This window comes from Chiloscyllium plagiosum, unplaced genomic scaffold, assembly GCF_037043375.1.
Source record: "Chiloscyllium plagiosum isolate Xiang-an unplaced genomic scaffold, Cpla_swu_hap1 HiC_scaffold_7, whole genome shotgun sequence".
Lineage (NCBI taxonomy): Eukaryota > Metazoa > Chordata > Chondrichthyes > Orectolobiformes > Hemiscylliidae > Chiloscyllium > Chiloscyllium plagiosum.
In genome coordinates this window covers 81,109,280-81,131,011 of record NW_028270145.1, presented here as the reverse complement: position 1 = coordinate 81,131,011, position 21,732 = coordinate 81,109,280, and the positions used below count along the sequence as shown (strand labels likewise).

Sequence of the window (21,732 nt, the reverse complement as noted above, 5' to 3'; positions counted from 1 at the left end):
ATTGAATAGCTTTTAAAATTACTTATCCCTGTTCTGTTTTTCGCACTTGAGGAGTAACTTACCAAAGGATTCCTCTACTGTCATTAGTAAATATTACTTCAATTCAGAAACAAGTCTGAAAGTCACTGTTACTACAAAGTAGAAAATGCTCCATCCGAACTACCAATGTCCTTCACTTTGATGAATGGCTAAGTTAAAAAAAACGTTAAACAGCCACACTGTTATTGCAAGAAACTCTTGCTAGCTGCTTTTGAAAACATCATACTGTGCTAAGCAGCCTACTAGGATAGCATAGACGTACCAGGCAAAAGACTGATTGCGTTAAGCTGCCTCAGTATAAAGAAACCATTCATGCAGCCAGAATAATTGTTCTCTGTCAAGAATATGTGAGACCAAGTGGGAAAGTAGCAGCTGGTATTTTGTCTTCAAGAAAAAGGCAGCATCTTTGTGGGTGATGGATAATACATAATGCTTGCTGCCAATGGAAAATCTGTTGCATTCTGTTCACAGTGGCAAAGAGAACACATAACCATGTAAGATGACAGCCCAGCAGAATGCTAATTTGTAATGGCTGAAGTTCAGTAAATGGGCTGCATGCTTGAAAAGTTATCTGCTCATGTTGCAGATTAATTTTGTTCTGTGTATTAAAACCCTGCAAGAAATGAACAGGTCACAGCTTCTTTGTTTGTCAACAAAAAAATTAGGGAGACAATTCTGGATATCATGAAAGGTATCCAACCAAGATGCACAGCCACATTTGTTCTTGCCCATAATTCATTTTCAGTGGTAAGATATTACTACACTCCAGAAAACCCAGATGATTTTTCTCTTCCCCAACTCCTAGGCACTTATTATACACTCTTAACATTACTTAAATGAGATTAACTAATACCAGAGATCCAGGTAAAACATTGGTCTGTTGTGGTCAGTATGGTACTTCCTTAACCAAATCAGCCACTATTTGGAAACAAGCTTAAATTTTGTAACTTCCCTCATTTATCATTATACAATTTCAATCTTAGATTGAACTGACTAGAAAGATTTTCTTCATATGAATTATTCTTCTCAGACATGGGTGATTCCATATCTAAACCGAATACATGCATCACCATGTCCTGACATTAATTTCCACTGAAATCTTATTCAGTAGTTTCTTCAGCCAAACAAACATTTAAGTCCAAAATTCACAATGTGTGAGTTGAATTCATACGACTGCATTTTAATTATAATTAATTCTGCCATTTTCCAATAATATACTCACACATTTTCCTGTAATATTGTCCCCTTTCTGTCCTATGGCATAATTGTACCCCATATTGATGTAGTGTATATGGATTTCAGCAAGGCGTTCAATAAGGTTCCCCACAGTAGGCTATTGTACAAAATGCAGAGGAATGGGATTGTGGGAGATATAGCAGTTTGGATCAGTAATTGGCTTGCTGAAAGAAGACAGAGGGTGGTGGTTGATGGGAAATGTTCATCATGGAGTCCAGTTACTAGTGGTGTACTGCAAGGGTCGATGTTGGGTCCACTGCTGTTCGTCATTTTTATAAACGACCTGTATGAGGGCGTAGAAGGGTGGGTTAGTAAATTTTCAGACGACACTAAGGTCGGTGGAGCTTTGGATAGTGATGAAGGATGTAGTAGGTTACAGAGAGACAAAGATAAGCTGCAGAGCTGGGCTGAGAGGTGGCAAATGGAGTTTAATGCAGACAGGTGTGAGGTGATTCACTTTGATTGGAGTAACCGGAATGCAAAGTTCTGGGCTAATGGTAAGATTCTTGGTAGTGTAGATGAGCAGAGAGATCGCGGTGTCCATGTACACAGATCCTTGAAAGTTGCCATCCAGGTTGACAGGGTTGTTTAGGCCTACAGTGTTTTAGCTTTTATTAATAGAGGGATCGAGTTCCGGAACGATGAGGTTATGCTACAGCTGTACAAAACTCTAGTCCAGCCGCACTTGGAATATTGTGTACAGTTCTGGTCACTGCATTATAAGAAGGATGTGGGAGCTTTGGAGGGGATGCAGAGGAGATTTATTAGGATGTTGCCTGGTATGGAGGGAAGGTCTTACGAGGAAAGGCTGATGGACTTGAGGTTGTTTTCATTAGAGAGAAGAAGGTTGAGAGGTGACTTAATAGAAACATATAAGATAATCAGAGGGTTAGATAGGGTGGACAGGGAGAGTCTTTTTCCAAGAATGGTGATGGCGAGCACGAGGGGGCATAGCTTTAAATTGAGGGGTGATAGATATAGGACAGATGTCAGAGGTAGTTTCTTTACTCAGAGAGTAGGAAGGGTATGGAATGCTTTGCCTGCAACGGTAGTAGATTTGCCAACTTTAAGTACATCTAAGTTGTCATTGGACAAGCATATGGACGTACATGGAATAGTGTAGGTTAGATGGGCTTCAGATTGGTATGACAGGTGGCACAACATCGAGGGCCAAAGGGCCTGTACTGCGCTGTAATGTTCTATGTTCTATATATTATTTAAATAGTATAGCCTTTATCCAATCATGTATCATAAGAATTACTGTTGGCTTCAAAGGACTCACACTGCAGATAATTGCGAACAAGGCTTCAGAGCCTTACCAGATGTTACAGTATTGTAATTACTTTCAAGTACAAAAATAGCCAAACTACTATATCAAATAACAGTTGGGTTAGAAAGAGCTATGAGCTGTGACGAAATTGCAGGTTCACATGATATTTGTTCTGATGGTTTATAATTTTAGCTGTGGCCCTTGGTTGCAATTTGTTCCAACCCAAATGTTTCTGTAATATTTTATAGCTACAGGGATCATGGACACAGGTTATTGATGAACGAAGAATGCTGAATAAAGACTAATTGAAGCAGAATAGTAGCTGAAGACAAACTGTACTGTATCATAAAAGCTATCTCTAGTTCAGAACATTCAAACAAAAACCATCCATTGATTGCACATGTAAGGCTGGAAATAATATCAAAAAACTGAAGTGTGGAGTGTGTTATACAGTAGAAAAACTGAACTGAAATTGGAATTAGAATTGAAATAAATTGAATGAACAGATTTTATTATACTACTACAATTTGAGGATTGAAATCTTTCAATTATTAGATTTCATTTTCCTGATTTTTTTCAAATACCTTGAAATTCTCTTTTAACCAATGAAGATAATAAAGTTTCAAACACTTCTTAAAATTTATTCATTAGATATGGATGACCATGGTGGGCCAGCCTTATTTGTCTGTCCTGAGCTGTCCTTGAGAAGGTGGTGGTGAGCTATGTTCTTGAAACATAATGCTCTTAGGGAGAGAATTCTGGGATTTTGACCCAGTGACAATAAAGCAATAGCGATATATTGCCAAGTCAGGATGATGAGTGGCTTGAAGAACTTGCAGGTGGTCGGGTTCCTGTGTATCTGCAGTTCTTGGAAGTAGGTGTGGGCTTGGAAAGTGTTGTTTAAGGAGCTTTGGTGAATTTTTGCAGTGCATTTTGTGGATAGTACACAGTATTATTACTGAGTATTGGTGGTGGAGAAAATGGATGCTTGTGGACATGATGCCAACCAAGTGAACTGCTTTGATCAACCGCATCTATTTCTGGGCAGCACACTTAAGAAAAGATGTAATGACTTCAGAGAGATTGCAGAAAACTTGCACAGAATGGTTCTATGGTTGAGGAAATAAGATACCGAGAAAGAGTGGAGAGGTGGACTTGTTTTCTTTGGAGGAGAAGGTTAAGAGGAGATTTGATAGAAGTGTACAATGGCAGAATGACTGAGAGCATGAGGGCACAGATTTAAAAGATTTTGCAAAAAGAATCAGTGGAGATATGAAGCAAAACATTTTCATGCAGCAAGTGGTTGGAATCTAGAATACATTGTCTGAAATTATGGTGAAGGTAGGTTTTATTGAGGTATTCAAAGAGAAATTTAGTTATTATCTGAAAAGGATGAATTTGCAAAGGATAAGGTTTGACAAGTAATACTGGATAAATCATTCCTCTAAACTGCTAATGTAGACATGATGGGCTGACTGTGGTTCTCTATATTCAAATGTTCAATGATAAACAGGATGATGCTCACTGTTGCACAAGTAATCATTGTTTTCAATATCTTCACAAAATGGGTATCAGGTCTTAACTGGTAAATTCCAAACCTGCAACCATTATTATCTGGGAGGATAAAGGCAGCAATTAGATGAGAATACCACCATCTGCAAGTTCCCCTCTAAATTCCTCATCATCTTGATGTGGAAATATATATCACAGCTTTTTTAGTGCTGCTAGGTCAAAATTCTGGAACTCCCTCCTTAACTTTGTGGTTTTATCTACACCAAATGGACTGCAGCAGTTTAAGAAGGCAACACACCACCACCTTCCCAAGTGCAAAAAGGGATGGGGCAATAAGTACTGGCCCAGCCAATGATGCTCACTGAAAAAAATATTCTAATTTATAATGCACTCCTGAAACTAAAAAGAGTTGATATACACTTTAGAAAATCGAGAGGATCCAACTGGCCTTTATCTCCCATGGAGGAGGAAATCATTTTCGGAAAGTGAAAGCCTTCATGTTTCTTACTGCAAAAATGGAATTCTACTCCCTTCCTTGCCCCATGCTCGGTTTGTGCAGTTTTTCTGAGTGTCAGAAATTCCTTTGATTACGACCCCTCACTCACCTCTTCTGAGATCGGGATTGTGCCTTAAGCAGATTTGAACTGCACACAGTTGCTTTGATATGTTGGTGTGGAACTTATAAGCCCTAAAATCAATGCCCAATTGGAGAGTTTGTGACTGAGGAGTCATGAATATTCTGATCATTAAGTGTTAAATATAAAAATGAATTCAAATGTCACTTTTCAGTGTTGTATTTTAACAAAGATGCATTTAATCATAGTGATTCATCTCTCCTGAAATGGTAAGTTGACGATTACTTTGACCAGTATCAGGTGCTGGTATGCATTAGAGTACTTTTCCTTCTGGAAAAAGTACCATAATGTAATCAACACCGTAGAAAAACATGAATTGGAAAACTCCTGAGATCTCATAGGCCATGATTTAAATGACGCGTGAAGTTCACATAGGTATATATCTTTTGTTAACAACAGATTGATCATTTGAGGTGATTTATTTTTTTGAATAACATTTATGAATGACTTTTTTCAGTTTGAAGTGTCTCTGAATGATGGCCACTTGACCAATAGAGGTACGTGTTTGTCAATTCAAAGGTATTCTGACCATATTGAATAATGGGTTATTGACTGTGGAAGGTATGGAAGCATCATAAGGGTATGAAGGAATATGGAGTGGCATGGAGAAATGAGAGGCATGGAATGTCATAGAGAGATTGAAGGGGCATCAGGATAACATAAACGAGTGAAAGAATAATTCAGGGAACTAGGTTGTTATTGCAATGAAGTGAACTAACCAGCTTCTGTTTAGATCTCAAAACACAAGCTGTCCTCATATTGATCTCTCAGAGTCAAAAATATGTCAGGAGTCGGGCTCAGATGTAGACCTGGTCTCGGAAGCAACAGAACCTTATATTTCCCCAGCTCAACACCAAAATCAGGATTTGAATCTGTCGACATTGTTTTCAGGACATGAAGAGTTTATTTACACAGTATTATCCGCAAGTAAGTGTATATAAGTTACAAATTATTATATTTATTTAAAATACACTTTAAAAGCTTCATATAAAGCATTATTAATATATTAATGGCTGTTAATATTAGCAGACAAAGTGTTAGGTTAATAATACAATTGTCATACAACCTTTCTGACCTCCAAACAATGGATGATAATGAGTTTTTATTGTCACAATTATGACTTATTTTGTTCACAGTGAAAGGTACTTTTGAATAGCTGCTAAAAGTTTTGAAGACATACATGCTTACCGTCTCCAGCTAATGCTATAATATATCTGGTTCTGCTTTGTTTGCCCTCTGCATTTTTGCTGGAACATGAGCGTGAACAAACTGACCACTCTGACCATTCACTGAGAACACAGTCAGATGGACAGGGCACTTTGCAGGTACCATGCCTAGGAAGATAGGACTTTCCACATAGCTCATCTGATGTTACCTCCCCTGCAAAACACAAACAAGAAAATCTTCAACCACATGTTGCTACTTACCCTACTTATCTTGATTAATTAGGTTTAGAAGCATAGGAATAGGATATGGCTATTCTGCCACTCAAATCTGTTCTCCCATCAATCCAATCATGGCTGACTTGTACTTAGTCATCTTCATTTGATAAACCTCGAAGCTTTCATATAACAAACATCAATCAATCAATACCGGTCTTTAAAATCACAACTTACCCATCATCAACAGCCTTTTTGTGGAAAAATTGATGTTAAGGTTATGTGGTTTCCTCTATATGTTATAAGAAAATAACATATTTCATCTCTAATTGGTGTAGTAGAATGCTGTCCTGGGCTAGATTTTCCAACCAGTTGAAATCATTTATCATCTTTATCAACACAATTAAATCTCTTAATCATCTTAAATACCTTGATTAGCTCACCAATCAATCATCAAAATTTAAGGGATTACAGCACAAGCTAATGAGTTTTGAGAAGATTTGTGGTTCAGGTTGAGGCTCTGGATGTAGGTTTGCTCGCTGAGCTGGAAAGTTTGTTTTCAGATATTTCATCACCATACTGGGTAACATCATCAGTGAACCTCCGAATGAAGCACTGATGCTGTAGCCCTCTTTCTAGTTATATGTTTAAGTTTCCTAGGGTTGGTGATGTTATTTACTGTTCTGACATCATTTCCTATGGTGATGTCATTTCCTGTTCTTTTTCTCAGTGGGTGGTAAATGGGATCCAAGTCAATCTGTTGTTGTTAGAGTTCCAGTTGGAATGTCATGCTTCTAGGAATTCTCACGCATGTCTCTGTTTGGCTTGCCCTAGGATGGATGTGGTGTCCTTTCTCATCCGTATGTAGTGAGAGTGCGTCATGTCTTCTTGTGGCTAGTTGATGTTCACGTATCCTGGTGGCTAGTTTTCTGCCTGTGTGTCCAATGTAGTGTTTGTTACAGTTCTTGCAAGGTATTTTGTAAATGACATTATTTTTGCTTGTTGTCTGTATAGGGTCTTTCACGTCATTAACTGCTGTTTTCGTGCGTTGGTGGATTTGTGGGCTATCTTGTTGCCAAGGGGTCTGAATAGTCTGGTAGTCATTTCTGAGATGTCTTGATGTAGGGGAGAGTGGTTAGGGTTTATGGGCATGTTTTGTCTACTTGTTTGGGGTTGTTGCTCAGAAATCAGTGGACTGTGTTTATTGGATACCTGTTCTTTTTGATTGCAGTGTATAGTGATTTTCCTCTGCTCTGCGTAGTTCCTCTGTGCTGCGTAAAATTCACTAAAGGAGGAAAACTACAATAGACTGCCATTCCTAGATGTTGCAGTAGAGCGAACAGCCAATGGGGGACTTCAAACCAGTGTCTACAGGAAATCAACACATACAGACCAATTATTGAACTGCAGGAGCATTTGTAACATCCACAAACAAAGCTGCATTAGACCATTATTTCAAAGAGCCACCACACACTGCAGCACCGAGGAACTATGCAGAGTAGAGGAAATTCACCTATACAGTATATTCAAAAAGAATGGTTATCCAATGAGAACAGTCTGCTGATTTCTGAGCAACAACCCCAAACAAGCAGACAAAACATGTCCAGAAACCCTAGCCACTCTCACCTTCATCAAAGACATCTCAAAATGACTGCTAGATTACTCCGACCCCTTGGTAGCCCAAAAACTCACCAACACGCTAAAATAGCAGTTAATGAACTTGAAAGACCCAATGCAGACAACAAGCAAAACTAATATCATTTACAAACCTACAAATGAACCTTCCAGCTCAGCAAGCAAATCTACATGGTGACACGGTGGCTCAGTGGTTAGCACTGCTACCTCATAGCACCAGGGTCCCAGGTTTGATTCAAGCCTTGGGCGACTGTGTGGAGTTTGCACATTCTCCCCCTGTCTGTGTGGGTTTCCTCCGGGTGCTCCAGTTTCCACCCACAATCCAAAGATGTGCAGGTCAGGTGAATTGGCCATGCTAAATTGCCCATAGTGTTAGGTACATTAGTCAGAGGGAAATGGGTTTGGGTGGGTTACTCTTCAGAGGGTCGGTATGGGCTGAAGGGCTTGTTTCCACACTGTAGTGAATCTAATCTAATCTACATCCAGCACAAGTTAGTGTGAATCTCTTCATAAATTAGCCCTTTTAAACGTGGCATGATTTCTATTGCCATACCCCTTCCAAAGTCAAAATATCTTCTCTAAGGTTGACACCCAAAATTGATTGTCAATGTTAATTTCTTCTATTTTAATTTCAGACTTGTAAAAATAATTTGTAGATATAGAAGAATAACAAGCACTGTAGCAAATATTTAGTAATATTGAGTGGTGAAAATAATATGGCTGTTCTACAGCAAGAGGTTAATTTCATACATCATTCAGTTGCAAAAATAAGAATTCATTCCCAGTTTTAAAAAGGTCAAAAATATCTTCTGTACATAACATTGAACAGGCTGGGAGGGTGTCAGAGGATTGGAGGAGAGCTAACGTTGTTCCATTGTTCAAGAAGGGTAGTAGGGATAATCATAGGCCAGAGAGTCTAACATCTATAATAGGGAAACCATTGAAAAAAAAAATTTTGAGGGAGAGAATTATCACCACTTTGAGAGGTAAGGTTTAATCATGGGTGATCTACATGGCTTTGAAAGGAAGAAGATCATATCTAATAAATTATTTGAGGAAGTAACTAAGTATATAGATGAGAGTAGTACAATTGGCATAGTCTATGAGGGCTTCAGTAAGGCTTTTGCCTCATCTGGCAAACTGGTTAAGAAGATAAGAGCTCATGGGATCCAATTTACCAAGAGTCAAGACACATCCAGGTCCTTATCCCCATTGAACTGTCAAAAGACCATAAGATATGGGAGTAGAATTAGGTCAGTCGGCCCATTGAGACTGTTGTATCATTTGATCATGACTGATATGGGTTTTACAGCCACAGACACATGAATGAATAGGGAGGTCTATTTATTTTGTGATACAGTGAGCACTCTTAAGCCACTTAATTGTCTTAATATTTCAGGTAATGTGGACAACAGGCAGAGACCATCAAATAGACTATTATTATGCTATTAATTATTGATGTATTGTTCTTTTCAATGACTTTAATGTGGGGGGGGGGGGGGGGTAGTAAGCAGGAAGAATACACAATAAACCCTGAGAACCATTTCCTCAACTTTGCCCTTTCAGCTTAAAAATTGTTCATAATTTTTTTAAACATAACTTTGTTACTAAGAAGTCTTTAGTTGATGGATAAGTATACACCTTTTAGTTTACTTGTATTTATTATTATTTAACTCTTCCTGAATAATTTTTTTCTTTAATTCTTATTTAAATGGAGGCTTTCAGAAGGCTGCAAGTGTAGAGGATTTGCAATGCAGAAATCTCAATTTCCTTTGGAATATGCTACCATGCGGATTCCATAGGGTCCCCATGCACATTTCCAATCCATGCTGGAGTAATGACTGTACAACTGCCTGGTCAGCAGAAAATCTGTGCCACTGGTCTTTACAGTTTTCTGTTTCTCATAGAATGAACTTGCTTTGTCCCAGCAACAATTTCAGAATTGCAGTTAGAATATTGAAGGGAGCCTTTAGATCAGAATACTGTAGTACATAGGCAGGATATCACAGTAGTTAAAAGATTACTGTGATTGCTGACGCAACCCAAATACATAATAAAATAATATTAAGTTTTATTAAAGGAAATGGTCCATCATTGAAAGTAGTCCATTTAAACGTTTATCTGTGCCATTGGAGACCAAGCACTTTTCTTAAAGGCATCCTGTCTGTGTTCAGCTTAGGCACCATAGGCAGCTGTAGCTTTCTGATTCTCAACTTTAGAATGTAGGAGTGATGAGTGGGCTGAGTACTGCTCATTCATTCCAACGAAAAATCTGATGCAGGAAGTGAAGTTTCATTGTTTCACAGTCCATCAGTAATTGCTGCCTGCACAAAGACCAATTTTTAGACAAAGCTACAAAAGACAGGAGAAAACACTTGTCTCAAGTGCTGTATTTACTCCCTTGGAGAATGGGTGGATGTTGTTGTTTTGCTGAAGGATCAATTAGCTCTATTACCAGAGTCGGAAGCATGCACTGACTAAAAGCATCAAGTCCTATTGTTCACACCACCAGCCAGTCTCCAAGCAATTTCCTTCTCTTATCAATAACTATGGGAGGAGCGCCTCTGGCAAAATGAATGAGATAGCCAAATTAGCCTGAAATATTTGTCAGTTTTAAAATTCTTCATTTAATATTCCACATACAAAATACTTCATGTAATAAAGTCATGAATAGTCTATATATTAATTAAAATATTCAGAATACTGTTCAGTATTAAGTCTGAGTTAGACTGTCTGAAGCAGCATGTGGCTTTTCTATATCCCAAAGCAATTTTTCATGATAGCAGTTTCTCTTTATCAATAACAATAGTCTATTTAAATTCCACATCAGTATAAATGTAGTCTTAGTGTTATTACAGTTGTTTTTCCCAATAGCTCCTAACGCTATAAGAAGAAAAGCCTGGCCTTTCTATGTAGGATTATTTTAATGCTGGCATTAATATTTTCCAAAGAACATACATGGGAGAATCCAGACTACTATTATTAAGATAGTGACTGTGAAGTGTGAGAAAAACCTATGGTGATTTGCACTGACTTCCCTTCACACTGGGTGGGCCCTGCTATTTCTCTTTGTAGCTCTCTCTATCAGCATAGCTAAAATCAGAAACTCGCCACATCAGAAATCAGGGATATAAAACTACATCCTACTTTTCAACCCGAGTTAAAGGAGAGACAAAAGGTGCAGATGAAAAGTAGAGTACCAGGAACAAAAGCAGAAACACAGCAGATCTTTTAGATAAAAGAAAGAAAACATAATCCAATTCAAAGGAGAAAGAAACACATATTTTACAGCATTGAAACAATATTAAATACTTCAATTTTTCAATACCAAAAGAGTGAGAGCACAGAAGTATTGAGACATAGAAGACAGGAGGAGGAGTCGGTCATTTGGCCCTTCGAGCCTGCTTCACTGTGCAATATGATCTTGGCTGATCACCCAAGTTAGTATCCTATTCCTGATTTCTCCTCAGACCTTTCTCCCCATATACCAGCCTATCTAGCCTTTATTCATAGCTGATTCACCCCAGACAGGGCAACCAAATGGGAAAACTCCTCTGTATCCTCTCTAATGCAATTACATCCTTCCTAGAGTGTAGTGACCAGAATTGCACACAGTACTCAAACTGTGGTCTAAGTAATGTCCTGTATCACACTATCATGACCTCCCAGCTCTTAAGTTCTCTGTCTCAACTAATAAAGACAAGTATCAGTTTGCTCTGTACTGCATCTCTTACGACTATAATTCCATTAAGTTCCTCTCTCCCTTTCACCACCTGATTTACAACTATGATTGCAATGTTCTTTGTATACTTTATAATGAAGACAGATGTAAAATATTTGCTCTTTCCATCTGCCATTTCATCATTATCTCCCATTGGCACAGTGGTTAGCACTGCTGCCTCACAGCGCCAGAGATCTGGGTTCAATTCCTGCCTTAGATGACTGACTGTGTGGAGTTTGCACATTCTCCCCGTGTCTGTGTGGGTTTCCTCCCACGGTCCAAAAATGGGCAGGTTAGGTGAATTGGCCATGCTAAATTGCCCGCAGTGTTAGGTGTAGGGGAATGGGTCTGGGTCGGTTGCAGATCGGTGTGGAGTTGTTGGACCAGAGGGCCTGTTTCCACACTGTAAGTAATTTAATTTCTAACATATAGTGTGCTTTCCCCTTAAAATGTTTCTTTAAAATAGCAATGTGTTCAATCTGAGTATTCCGCAATATCCCCTTAAATCCGAATTGATCTACCCAGTTCACTCCAACTAGTTCAGCTTGTATGTCCACACATATGGTCCTATTCAAGTTTAAAATATTCATCTTTGACCGAATATACTCCTTTTTAACTATGATGAAAAGCTAATTGAATTATGATCACTGCTACCAAGGGATGCCTTTACTCTGAGGCCTTGAATTAATCCTGTCACATTCCACAATACGTAGTCTAATTTTTAAAAATTAATTTACAGAATGATGGCATCACTGGCTAGGCAGCATTCATTACCCATCCCTAAATACCCAAAGGGCAGCTAAGAGTCAACCGCATCGCTGTGGGTCAGGAGTCACATGTAGGCCAAACCAGGTAAGGATGGAAGTTTCCTTCCCTAAAGGACATTCGTGAACCAGACTAGTTTCTCCGACAATGGATTCATGGTTATCATTAGATTCTTAATTGCAGATATTTATTGAATTCAAATTCTACCATCTACCATGGCAGGATTCAATATGGTGCATGAGGTTGACAGTATGAAACATGTCACCTCCAAGGTTGCTTTTCTGTTTCTAGGTATTCATTCATATGCTTTTGTATGAATGGACAAGCTTCTATGCCCCTAACATGCAATATTGTACCACCTTGTTAGTTACCTGGGTCTTGTTCCAGAGTCCAGTTTGACTTTTGTAGCCAAACGTTTTGAGCATGTTTTGGTTAGGTGCAACAAATTAAATGTATGACTAATCTTGCTGATTTGGTGAAATGCACTGACTGTAGCAATAATGTTGTCTGCAAGTAAAGCATGTAATTTATATTGGTCAACTAATATGGCTTCACAGGTGTTCATGCCCCATCAAGTCATCAGTGACATGGCACTTTTTCTTGTCTAGAAGGTTTTTCCTGAAGGCTTTGCAGTAGAGGTAATTATCAACTTAATTACTCTTGCAGTGACTTATTCTTCAGAGAACTCACACTCATGCCCTTTGCTATAACATCTGGTGATGTCATCATTTGACTCTTGGGGCTTCTGTATTATGACAGGAATTGGAGTCTGTTCATCCAGACGTTGAGTTGTACCTTGAACTGGTCCTCAAGTATTTTCCAAGTTTTCTAAGGAAATGTTTTATTGTTCTTAAAAATACTGGATGTATTTATTCTACACAAGCCCCTCTTGCTACTAGCAAGTCAGATTTTCAGAGATCTCCTCTCAGCAGTAAGCCGTTGTCTCCACATATTCAGCTCAAAACTTCTTTGAATTGAATTCCATCTGCTGTCATGGGATGAGATTTGAACTCCTGTTTCCAGGACATTAGCTTGGGTATCTGCATTGCTAGTCCAGAGACATACTTAGATGGGGAAACAATGGCCTAGAGGTATTATTGCTTGATTTGTTAATCCAATGACTGGGGTTCAAATCCTGTCATGGCAGATTTACAAAATATAACTATTTATGTTGCTTAAATATTTGTGAGGATGTTACTTGCTGCTGAATCCATAATCAAACATTCGTTTTCCATTTCTTGTTGAAAGTCATTTTTCTTTCATTGAAGTAGAGGGCAGTGCTTGGTTGTTCCTTTCTTTTGCTTGGTTTGCAATCTGTCATTTTATTTTTCCTTCTTTTGTTTTAATTTTCACAGTTACAGCCTCCTTACAATATTTTGCTGAGTGTGAGTGTGTGTCATGAAGAAATAAAGGCCTGTGGTAGCAGGTTTCAGTGATTAAATAGATTTCTGACCAATTATGGAATGATGAAGCCAAATTGAAGGAAATTAAATGGAACCAACCATTGCACAGTGGCATACTTCATGAGATGAGGAAAACACTTTCTAGTGCTTAGAAAGCCATTTTTCCAAACAGGAGGGCTTTATAGTTTTGATGACAGTATCTTTTGATTTTTCATGCTCACTTTAAGCCTATCGGAAGCCTTCCAGATGCCAATTTTGATAATAAGCCTGTAAGAGCTATTTTAACTGCTGTATCTGCTTATATGGAGTTATGGAGTCATACAGGACAAAAAAAGACCTTTTGGTCCAACCAATCCATGCAAACCATAATCCCAAACTAAACTAGTCCTACCTGCCTGGGCTTCCAAACACTTTTTTTTATTCATGTACTTATCTAAGTGTCTTTTAAACATTGCAACTGTACCTGCAGTTGCCCTGGAAGTTCATTTCACACATGAACCCCTCCATATAAAAAAATTGCCTCTCCTAGCTTTTTAAAGTCTTTCTGCCCTCACCTTAAAAATATGCTTCTTAGTCTTTAATTCCCCACTCCAGTGAAAAGATACCTGCCATTCACTTTACCTATACCCCTCATTATGTTACAAATCTCTATGAGGTCACGTATCAACTTGATATTTTGGGAAGCAGGCTGAAACTTTTAAAAACTTTTTGTAAAAGAGGCAGGGTTTCTAGCTAGATATGTCATGAACTTTAAATGGAAATAAGGTAACTCTGTCTCCTAGCTTTTAATTTGGAGATCTGTACTCATATTAACTTATTATGGCTACTTATCTGAATGCTTTATGATCCAGAGATGTTTAATCTTCAATGAAAATGCTTTTATTAGCAGTTCGTAGTGCTTACTGCCATGTTGCCACAATGATGTGTTATTAGTGGTAGATGATGCTCTTCAACTCTCAAGGTTTCATGGTCAGTGACCATAACATATGAATGAGGCATAGATGACCTAATACTGAAGGATTCAATGATCTCCCGATACATCGCCTGGTATTTAAATAATTTGTTTTCATTGCAATTACAAACAGTGACTGGCCTCAAGCTAAGCAATTTAAATCTACTGTGGCATGCTTCCCTCAGTGTAATATGCTGTAAGAGGACAGAGCTCACTAAGATGGAGACTGAGACATTTATACTATTAGCTCACATGTCTTAATGCAGTGATAACATCTTGAGCATGTTCCTTAAAGTTATATCAAGACTACAAGACCTAACACAATGAAAACAAAGTAATTAATAAATTCTGTTAATAAACTTCAAGATATCTTTCTCAACAAGAACTCAGTCCTTTGTGGTATATGTTATATGAGTTAAAAATATAGGGAAACATTTAGACAATATCTGACTGGAAGTGGTGCATGATCCAAGAAACCATAACTGAAACCATGAATTTGGATACCCATATAACTCTGATGTTTTCTTGGGGTCAGGCCAGAGGGGCTTAATGATGGGTTGGGGGCCAGATTCGGGAGGATGCAGAAGTGGGTAATACATTGGGGCAGTATCTACCTTGGAGAAGTATCCCATCATGGGCAAGACATGCTAATAGGAGGTATAGCTCTCTGAGTCAGCATCAAGACTGTGAAAAGAAGCACTTAATTCAGAAAATGCAATTTCTTTAGTCATTAATTGTCCATTTAAGGCCCTCGATTGGTCCATTGGAAATCCCCATAAATTCATCACCACCAGTATAATACCAGCTGGAGGAGGCAAGTGATGTACATGGGTGAGTGACCATTCCAATAAATTTACATCACTCCTTTGCTAGTTCACTCTCATTGTGTGAGGGACAAAATAATTCCACCTAGTAACTCTCACATTTTCTTCACACTTGCTGCCTAGCCTACTGAATGTTTCTTGTATTTTCCATTGTTATTTCAGTTGATTCAGAAAGTGGAGAAACAAAGTCAGTAGCTATTTCAGTAGCTGACATCATTATTCATTCCAGGCAAATCGTCAATTGGATTTCAGACAGGTTTTGATTAAAACCCAGAATACCTTTAGTGATAATCAAGCCTGGTGATCAGATGCTTTAAGTGTTTGAGTGAGATTCTTCTGTTTGCCATTCTACTGCATGGTTTAAAAATCCATTACAAGATTCTAATTAAATAATACAAATTGATTCCAAATTTCGAGGGTTGTTGCTCTTAAAAGGACAATGTGGCTGACAAAATACAAATGAGATTTTGTTTAACTTGGGTATCAAAAGTTACCTTGTGAAGTTTTCATTTTGATAAATGAAATTGAAATAAACTATTTTGCTATCTATGCACCATACGTAGCACAAATTGTAGTGCTTTGTTATGACAGCCAAATTGAGTTGTTAAAGTAGATAATATAGAATGGTGAGATTAATTGCCTGAATGACCTTGCTCATTTTTATTTATCTTTGTACAAAAACAATCAATAACTGTTCTGTAAATGAAATGTAATTACAAAATTGCAAGTTACTAAGCAAGTCTACACAATTTGTTTATTTCCTTTTTCTCCATAAGAAATGTGTTCTCCTCAATCAATAATTGGAACGCCAAACTTTGTAGACATCTACTCAATCTGTTCATACGTGAAATCACCCAGAGGAATCCTCAGGTTAGAGAAGAAAACAGTCTCTTCTCCTTCACCAGATGACCTAAGTAAAGCCAACTGAAGTTATATACTCAAGATACAACAAGAACAAATTTCAGTTGAAATGGTAAAAATATTGGGAGAAATGTAAGAAAAAATCAGTCAAAGATTAACTATACTTTTAGAAGCAGAGAAAGAAGTAGCAGGAAACACGAGCCCGAGAAGTTCCAAAGAGTAGACCCTGATAGAAGTAAACCCTGCTATTAACTGGAGCAAAAGCATGGTGTGCAGTAGACCAGAGTTAGTGCACTGAACAGCACACATTTCGATACATGATTATAGAGTTGGAGTGCGAAGCTGTTCCTGGAATACATGTTATAGCAGTATCAATCATTGTGCTACTCTACATTAAATTAATTCTCTTGTCACATTCTCTCCCTTAAAGCATAGTCAAGAAGTAATACCATATCTTATTTTTACAGATGGACTGTTACTTGTCAAACCAAATGAAATTAATCTAATATGCTTGATAATTATGATGAATTAGATCCCTTACATGTTTTAATCTTTCAGCTTTATCTAATTATCGTAACCACAAACTGGTGTAGAGAATAATTAATGCACTGAATACAAGATTCAGCATGACCTTCAGCTGCAAGTTCAGTAATAAAAGATTTCTGCTTCATTGCTAAGGGAGATTGGCCAAAATATTGGCCAACACCTTTATTCTGTTCATGATTCTGTCAAATTTTACCAATTCTAAACCGTTACTGATATGATACGATATCAAAAACGTTACTGATGATGTAATTAGATTTAAAATAATAACCAATACATTAGGAGACAAATTGTTTGAGTATGTCTCTGTATCAAAGAACCATATTTTGAGATTCACTGTGCTAGATTAATAAATGGATATTACAGGACGTTACATTTGATAATTACAGGAGGTGGGAGAGGCAAGCACTTTTCAAATCACAGAAACTCAGAAACAGAACGTTTGACCCCATTTGAATTCTTTCTCCATTTACCACTCAGCAGCTGATCAGATTGAAAGCCTATAGGGCTGTGGCAGTAAGGCAACTAGATACTGGAGAAGAGAGAGAAAAAGACGGAGTGAGAATTAATTATTTTCAGTCCTGTCAAGATGGGGTCTTAAAAAGAAAGGAAACATAGAAAAGGAAATAACATGGAATATAACTCACAGAAGGGAAGAGAAAGGGGAAATGAGATCACAGAGAATCAGGAGATTGCAGAAGATAAAGTTCACAAGGGATAGAAATCAAGAGGACAGTGATAGAAAATGCAGGGAATAACGATCATAGAGGATAGGAATCATGGAACATAGGTATCACAAGGGGAGTCACAAGAGACGGTGATCAGAGAAGGTAGAGATCATGAGCAATAGAGATCACAGGGAATAGGGATCACGAGGGATAGAAATTGTGGAGCTTAGTGATCGCGAAGAATAGACATCATGAGAGATAGAGATTATGAAAAGTGGAGATCATGAGAAATAGGTATCATGAAAAATAGACTTTTAATCACCAATACTGTATCCAATGACCAAATTCTACATTTTTGTTCAGATTGTATAGTTAATAGCAAAATCTTAGAACTTAACTCAGATTTTGTGGTCATGATAAAAGTGAGATTGTCAGTTCATACAGCATGGTGGCTCAGTGGTCAGAAATGCTGACTCACAATGCCAGGGAACCGGGTTCGATTTCACCCTCAGGTGACTGTCTGTGTGGAGATTGCACATTCTCTCGGTATCAGTTTCCTCGGGATGCTCTGGTTTCCTCCCACAGTCTTAAAATGTGCAGGTTAGATGGATTAGCCATGGTAAATTGCGCATACTGTCCAGGGGTGTGTAAGGTGGATTACCCATGGGAAATGCAGGTTTACAGGACTAAGATAATAGGGTGAGTCTGGAATGCTCTTTGGAGAGTTGGTGTCAACTCGATTGGCCTGCATCCACACTGTAGGGATTCTATGATATACAATTAAACATGAAACTCTGGAAATTGCTGTACGACATATCTGCACTTCACAGGTTTTGCTTCACCAGTTCTTCGCTGTAATGGTCATATAATTTCATAAAGCCAATAAGGCAGTTTGGAGACCAAAATGACAAATGGGATGAATCCCCCAGCCAGAAGAAGAGAACCTGGCCCAACACAAACAGTCATCAGAGAGAGGGGCTAACCTTTTCTTCACCTGAGAATGGACAGCCGTGGTAGGTCACAAATACCTTCTTAAGGGTAATTCGGGATGGGCAAAAAATGCCAGCCCAGTGATGCCCATAGCTGTGAATTGATTTTTTAAAAAATCCCTCTCCAGAAACTCAGCTACAAATGTGAAACCATGAAGAATTTAAAACTGCATTTATATTCCGAGAATTAAGGAGGCACCTGTTCAGGTCTTCAATACTTCCAATCCCACACATATAATTTCAATTTTCTATTTATTTCTTGTTATTCTGTACAAACCTAAATACATGCTTCACCACTGAAACCTATTTTTTGTTTTATGTTTGGGGGCCTGTGTAGTTTGAGGATTGAGTTGTTTTGTTGGATTTACATTTTAAGGTGATGTGCAAGTAATAATTATTTTTTATTTAAATGTACTCAAAACCCTGTCTCATAATGCCTCTTTAAATTCACAAAACTCAAAAGGTAAAAATATTTGCTCAAAAATATATATTGTTGTCCCAACTAAGGAGTGAAGAGAAAGATATTTTTATTCACTCACGGGACATGAGTTATACTGCCTGAGAAATTCTGAAATAAATGGTTAGTCCGCAATTAAAATGAAAAAGAGCTTTAATCTTATTTAATTTAATCTTGAGAAAATTGTAAAGAGACTAAAATGGCCAACAGTGTTTTAGGCCTTCTCTGGCAGTCTGAATTACATGAAAGAGTTTGTGAAGATTATTCCATGTTATAATTCTAAGATTATAATTTATTATAATTATAAGATTATTCCCTATCTGTATGCTATGATCAGATGAAAACTACCATTCCAAATGCATATGAGTTGGGACTGGAGGGACCTACACTGAACTTGAGAAATTGAAATGCGTGACTTTGATCACTGGGTAAATGCTTTAAAATTATTGTAAAATCATTGTAAAATTATACCAGAAATAATTTGAGGAATTTATAAGTATTTTAAGGGTGAGAGATGCTGCTGTGATGACAGACGAGTATTACCTTACCCATAACCCTTTTACACAGGTAAACCTTTCCCTAACCATCTCCAAATGTCCAAGAAGGACAGAAAGTGGGAAACCAATGCAAAATGAAATTTTAGTGAAAGGGCAGAGTTGGAATGACAGAGTAACTTCCAATTTTAATAAAGATGCCAGGAAATGACTTATTCCACTATGGTTAGCTTCACCATTTAAAAGAAGACAGCTGCCATTACTTGGGTCAGTGTAGAGAGGAACCTGGGTAAATCAGCAAGTAAGACCATGAGAATTGGGTTCTGCTGAAATGTTACAGAAACTGACCCAAATTGACAGGACTTTTGGTTTTCCAAGAAAGCAGGAAAAGAAATAAGCTTTCTCAAGGATACTTCTTGTCTACAAACTGTGCTTGCAGTAAGATATCAACATTTTCCGCCCAAACATTGAGTGGGTGCTAGGGTGTTAGTTAAGACCTTGTACAATAATGGAATTAACATCATTACCATGTATAACAGAAATGTGCAATGACGTAACGATAATGTCAGGGTTTATAAGTAGAACTGAAAGGGTGCAGAAATGCTAAACTAGTGTGAAGAGACTAAATAAACAGTATTGTTGCATGGTTTTACATCTTTGTCCAGGAGTTTGGATTCAAGACAATCTGGTCCAGGAGAAGGCAAGGTCTAGAACTGACTTTAGACTTTGCCTTCTTTAAGAACTTAGTTTATTGCAGTAATACTGAATGTGGTAATCTGAAATATACTAGGCCCTAACCTTACTGATAACTTATAAAGGAACAATTCTTTGGACACAACCTTCCATCTCCTATCTATCTTACCTTATCGCTGCCCATGCTATCAGGAGAAAAGCCACCCTGAAATACAGTTAATAAGGAGTGAACTTTAAGCAAATTTAAAGACTCTTGTAAAACCTGCAAGGAGGACTAAATCACACTCTGTGCATATTCAGCCACTGAAGCCTCTTACAGAAAGATTTTATAGATTCACATGAAAAATTATTTGAACCAGCCATCCTAAATTTAATATCCAACAGAAACGAAATGCAGGAGCGTGGTACACTGCAGGAGCTTAATGTAAGTCTAGCTATCCTTTTTACTCTGGAAATCAGGATTACCAACCTGCCTGAAACTGAATGATTGAACTCATATGTTGTTGAAACAGCACTTTAGAGGGTAAAAGTCTTTACAAGCAATGCATTGTGCCAGAATACAATAACAATACAATTACAAAAATTGATACTAAATACATGAGGACAGAGAATATTTTAGTCCAGTAACCTGTAAAATTCAACCCACCCAAGAACTTGTGTCAAACTGATATTACAAGGAGGCATTAGCAAAAAATACACCATTCTTTTCTCCTGTATATAAAACTTACCGAGATTCAGTGCTAAAATACATGAAGCATATGAACAGTTATTAGACTTGAACACTAGATATCCATAGAATGGGAATTAGGCATAACACAATCAAGCGCCATCTTTTGATGGCATCATAACTCTTAATTATTGTCAAACAAATTCTTTGGTACTGAGAATTTAATTCTGCAAGTGTGAAGTCTCATTTTGATATCTTCAGAGATTTTTTACAAAATTAAAAATAAAATTGATACTTGTAATTTTTTCCATGACATATCTCTCTCTCATACTTAAATTTCCATCTAGTTTGCTTTCTGTATTTGATTTCACATTGAATTAAATAGCTAGCTTTCCCAGTCAATTTTTAAATTTGACGGTGACACTGAGTTGGGAGGATTGGGAGGACAAAGGAAGACTGCAACAAATTGCAGGAGGGCATTAGCTATCTTGCAGAACACGATAGTATACTTTGCTAAGAAGAATAGGGTGTCACTTTGGAGGAACAACAAGGAGGGAAAAAGGAGCAAATGGATTTTGAAATACAAATGTTACAATCAGTAAAAATTCCATTAAGGTATACTAGGACCATAAAAAGAACCACGTGCTTGACTTTATTTTAAACAATGAAAAAATACAGAAACAATGGTAAACCTGTATCAAACGTTGGTAAGTGAAAACTGGCCAGGATACTGGATTAAAAAAAAGGTGCTGGAGATGATAATCAGAAGATTTCCCATGATGGTATCATAAATGAAGAGGTGTAAATATCAAAAGAAGGTTGGCAAGTTGTACCTAGTGATTTTGTTAATTTTCAACTGGTTTCCATTCGATCAAAAATTTATTCAATCCAGTTGAAGGAACTTTCAGTGAAATAGCTGCTGGAGCATATGAATTACAAGGCAGCTATATTTTATCTGCCATTACTATTGCTAGATACTTTGTTAGATA

The 21,732-nt window shown here is 37.6% G+C and overlaps 1 protein-coding gene across 3 annotated transcripts in view; it reads right to left on the bottom strand.

The window, feature by feature from the left end:
• Positions 1–21,732, bottom strand: part of thsd7ba (thrombospondin, type I, domain containing 7Ba) — a 919,481-nt gene that overhangs the window by 413,792 nt on the left and 483,957 nt on the right. For all 3 annotated transcript variants that reach the window (XM_087989223.1, XM_087989224.1, XM_087989222.1), the window contains one exon: positions 5,881–6,072. In XM_087989223.1, the coding sequence (XP_087845349.1) occupies positions 5,881–6,072 (192 nt within the window). The remainder of the gene's footprint in view (positions 1–5,880; positions 6,073–21,732) is intronic.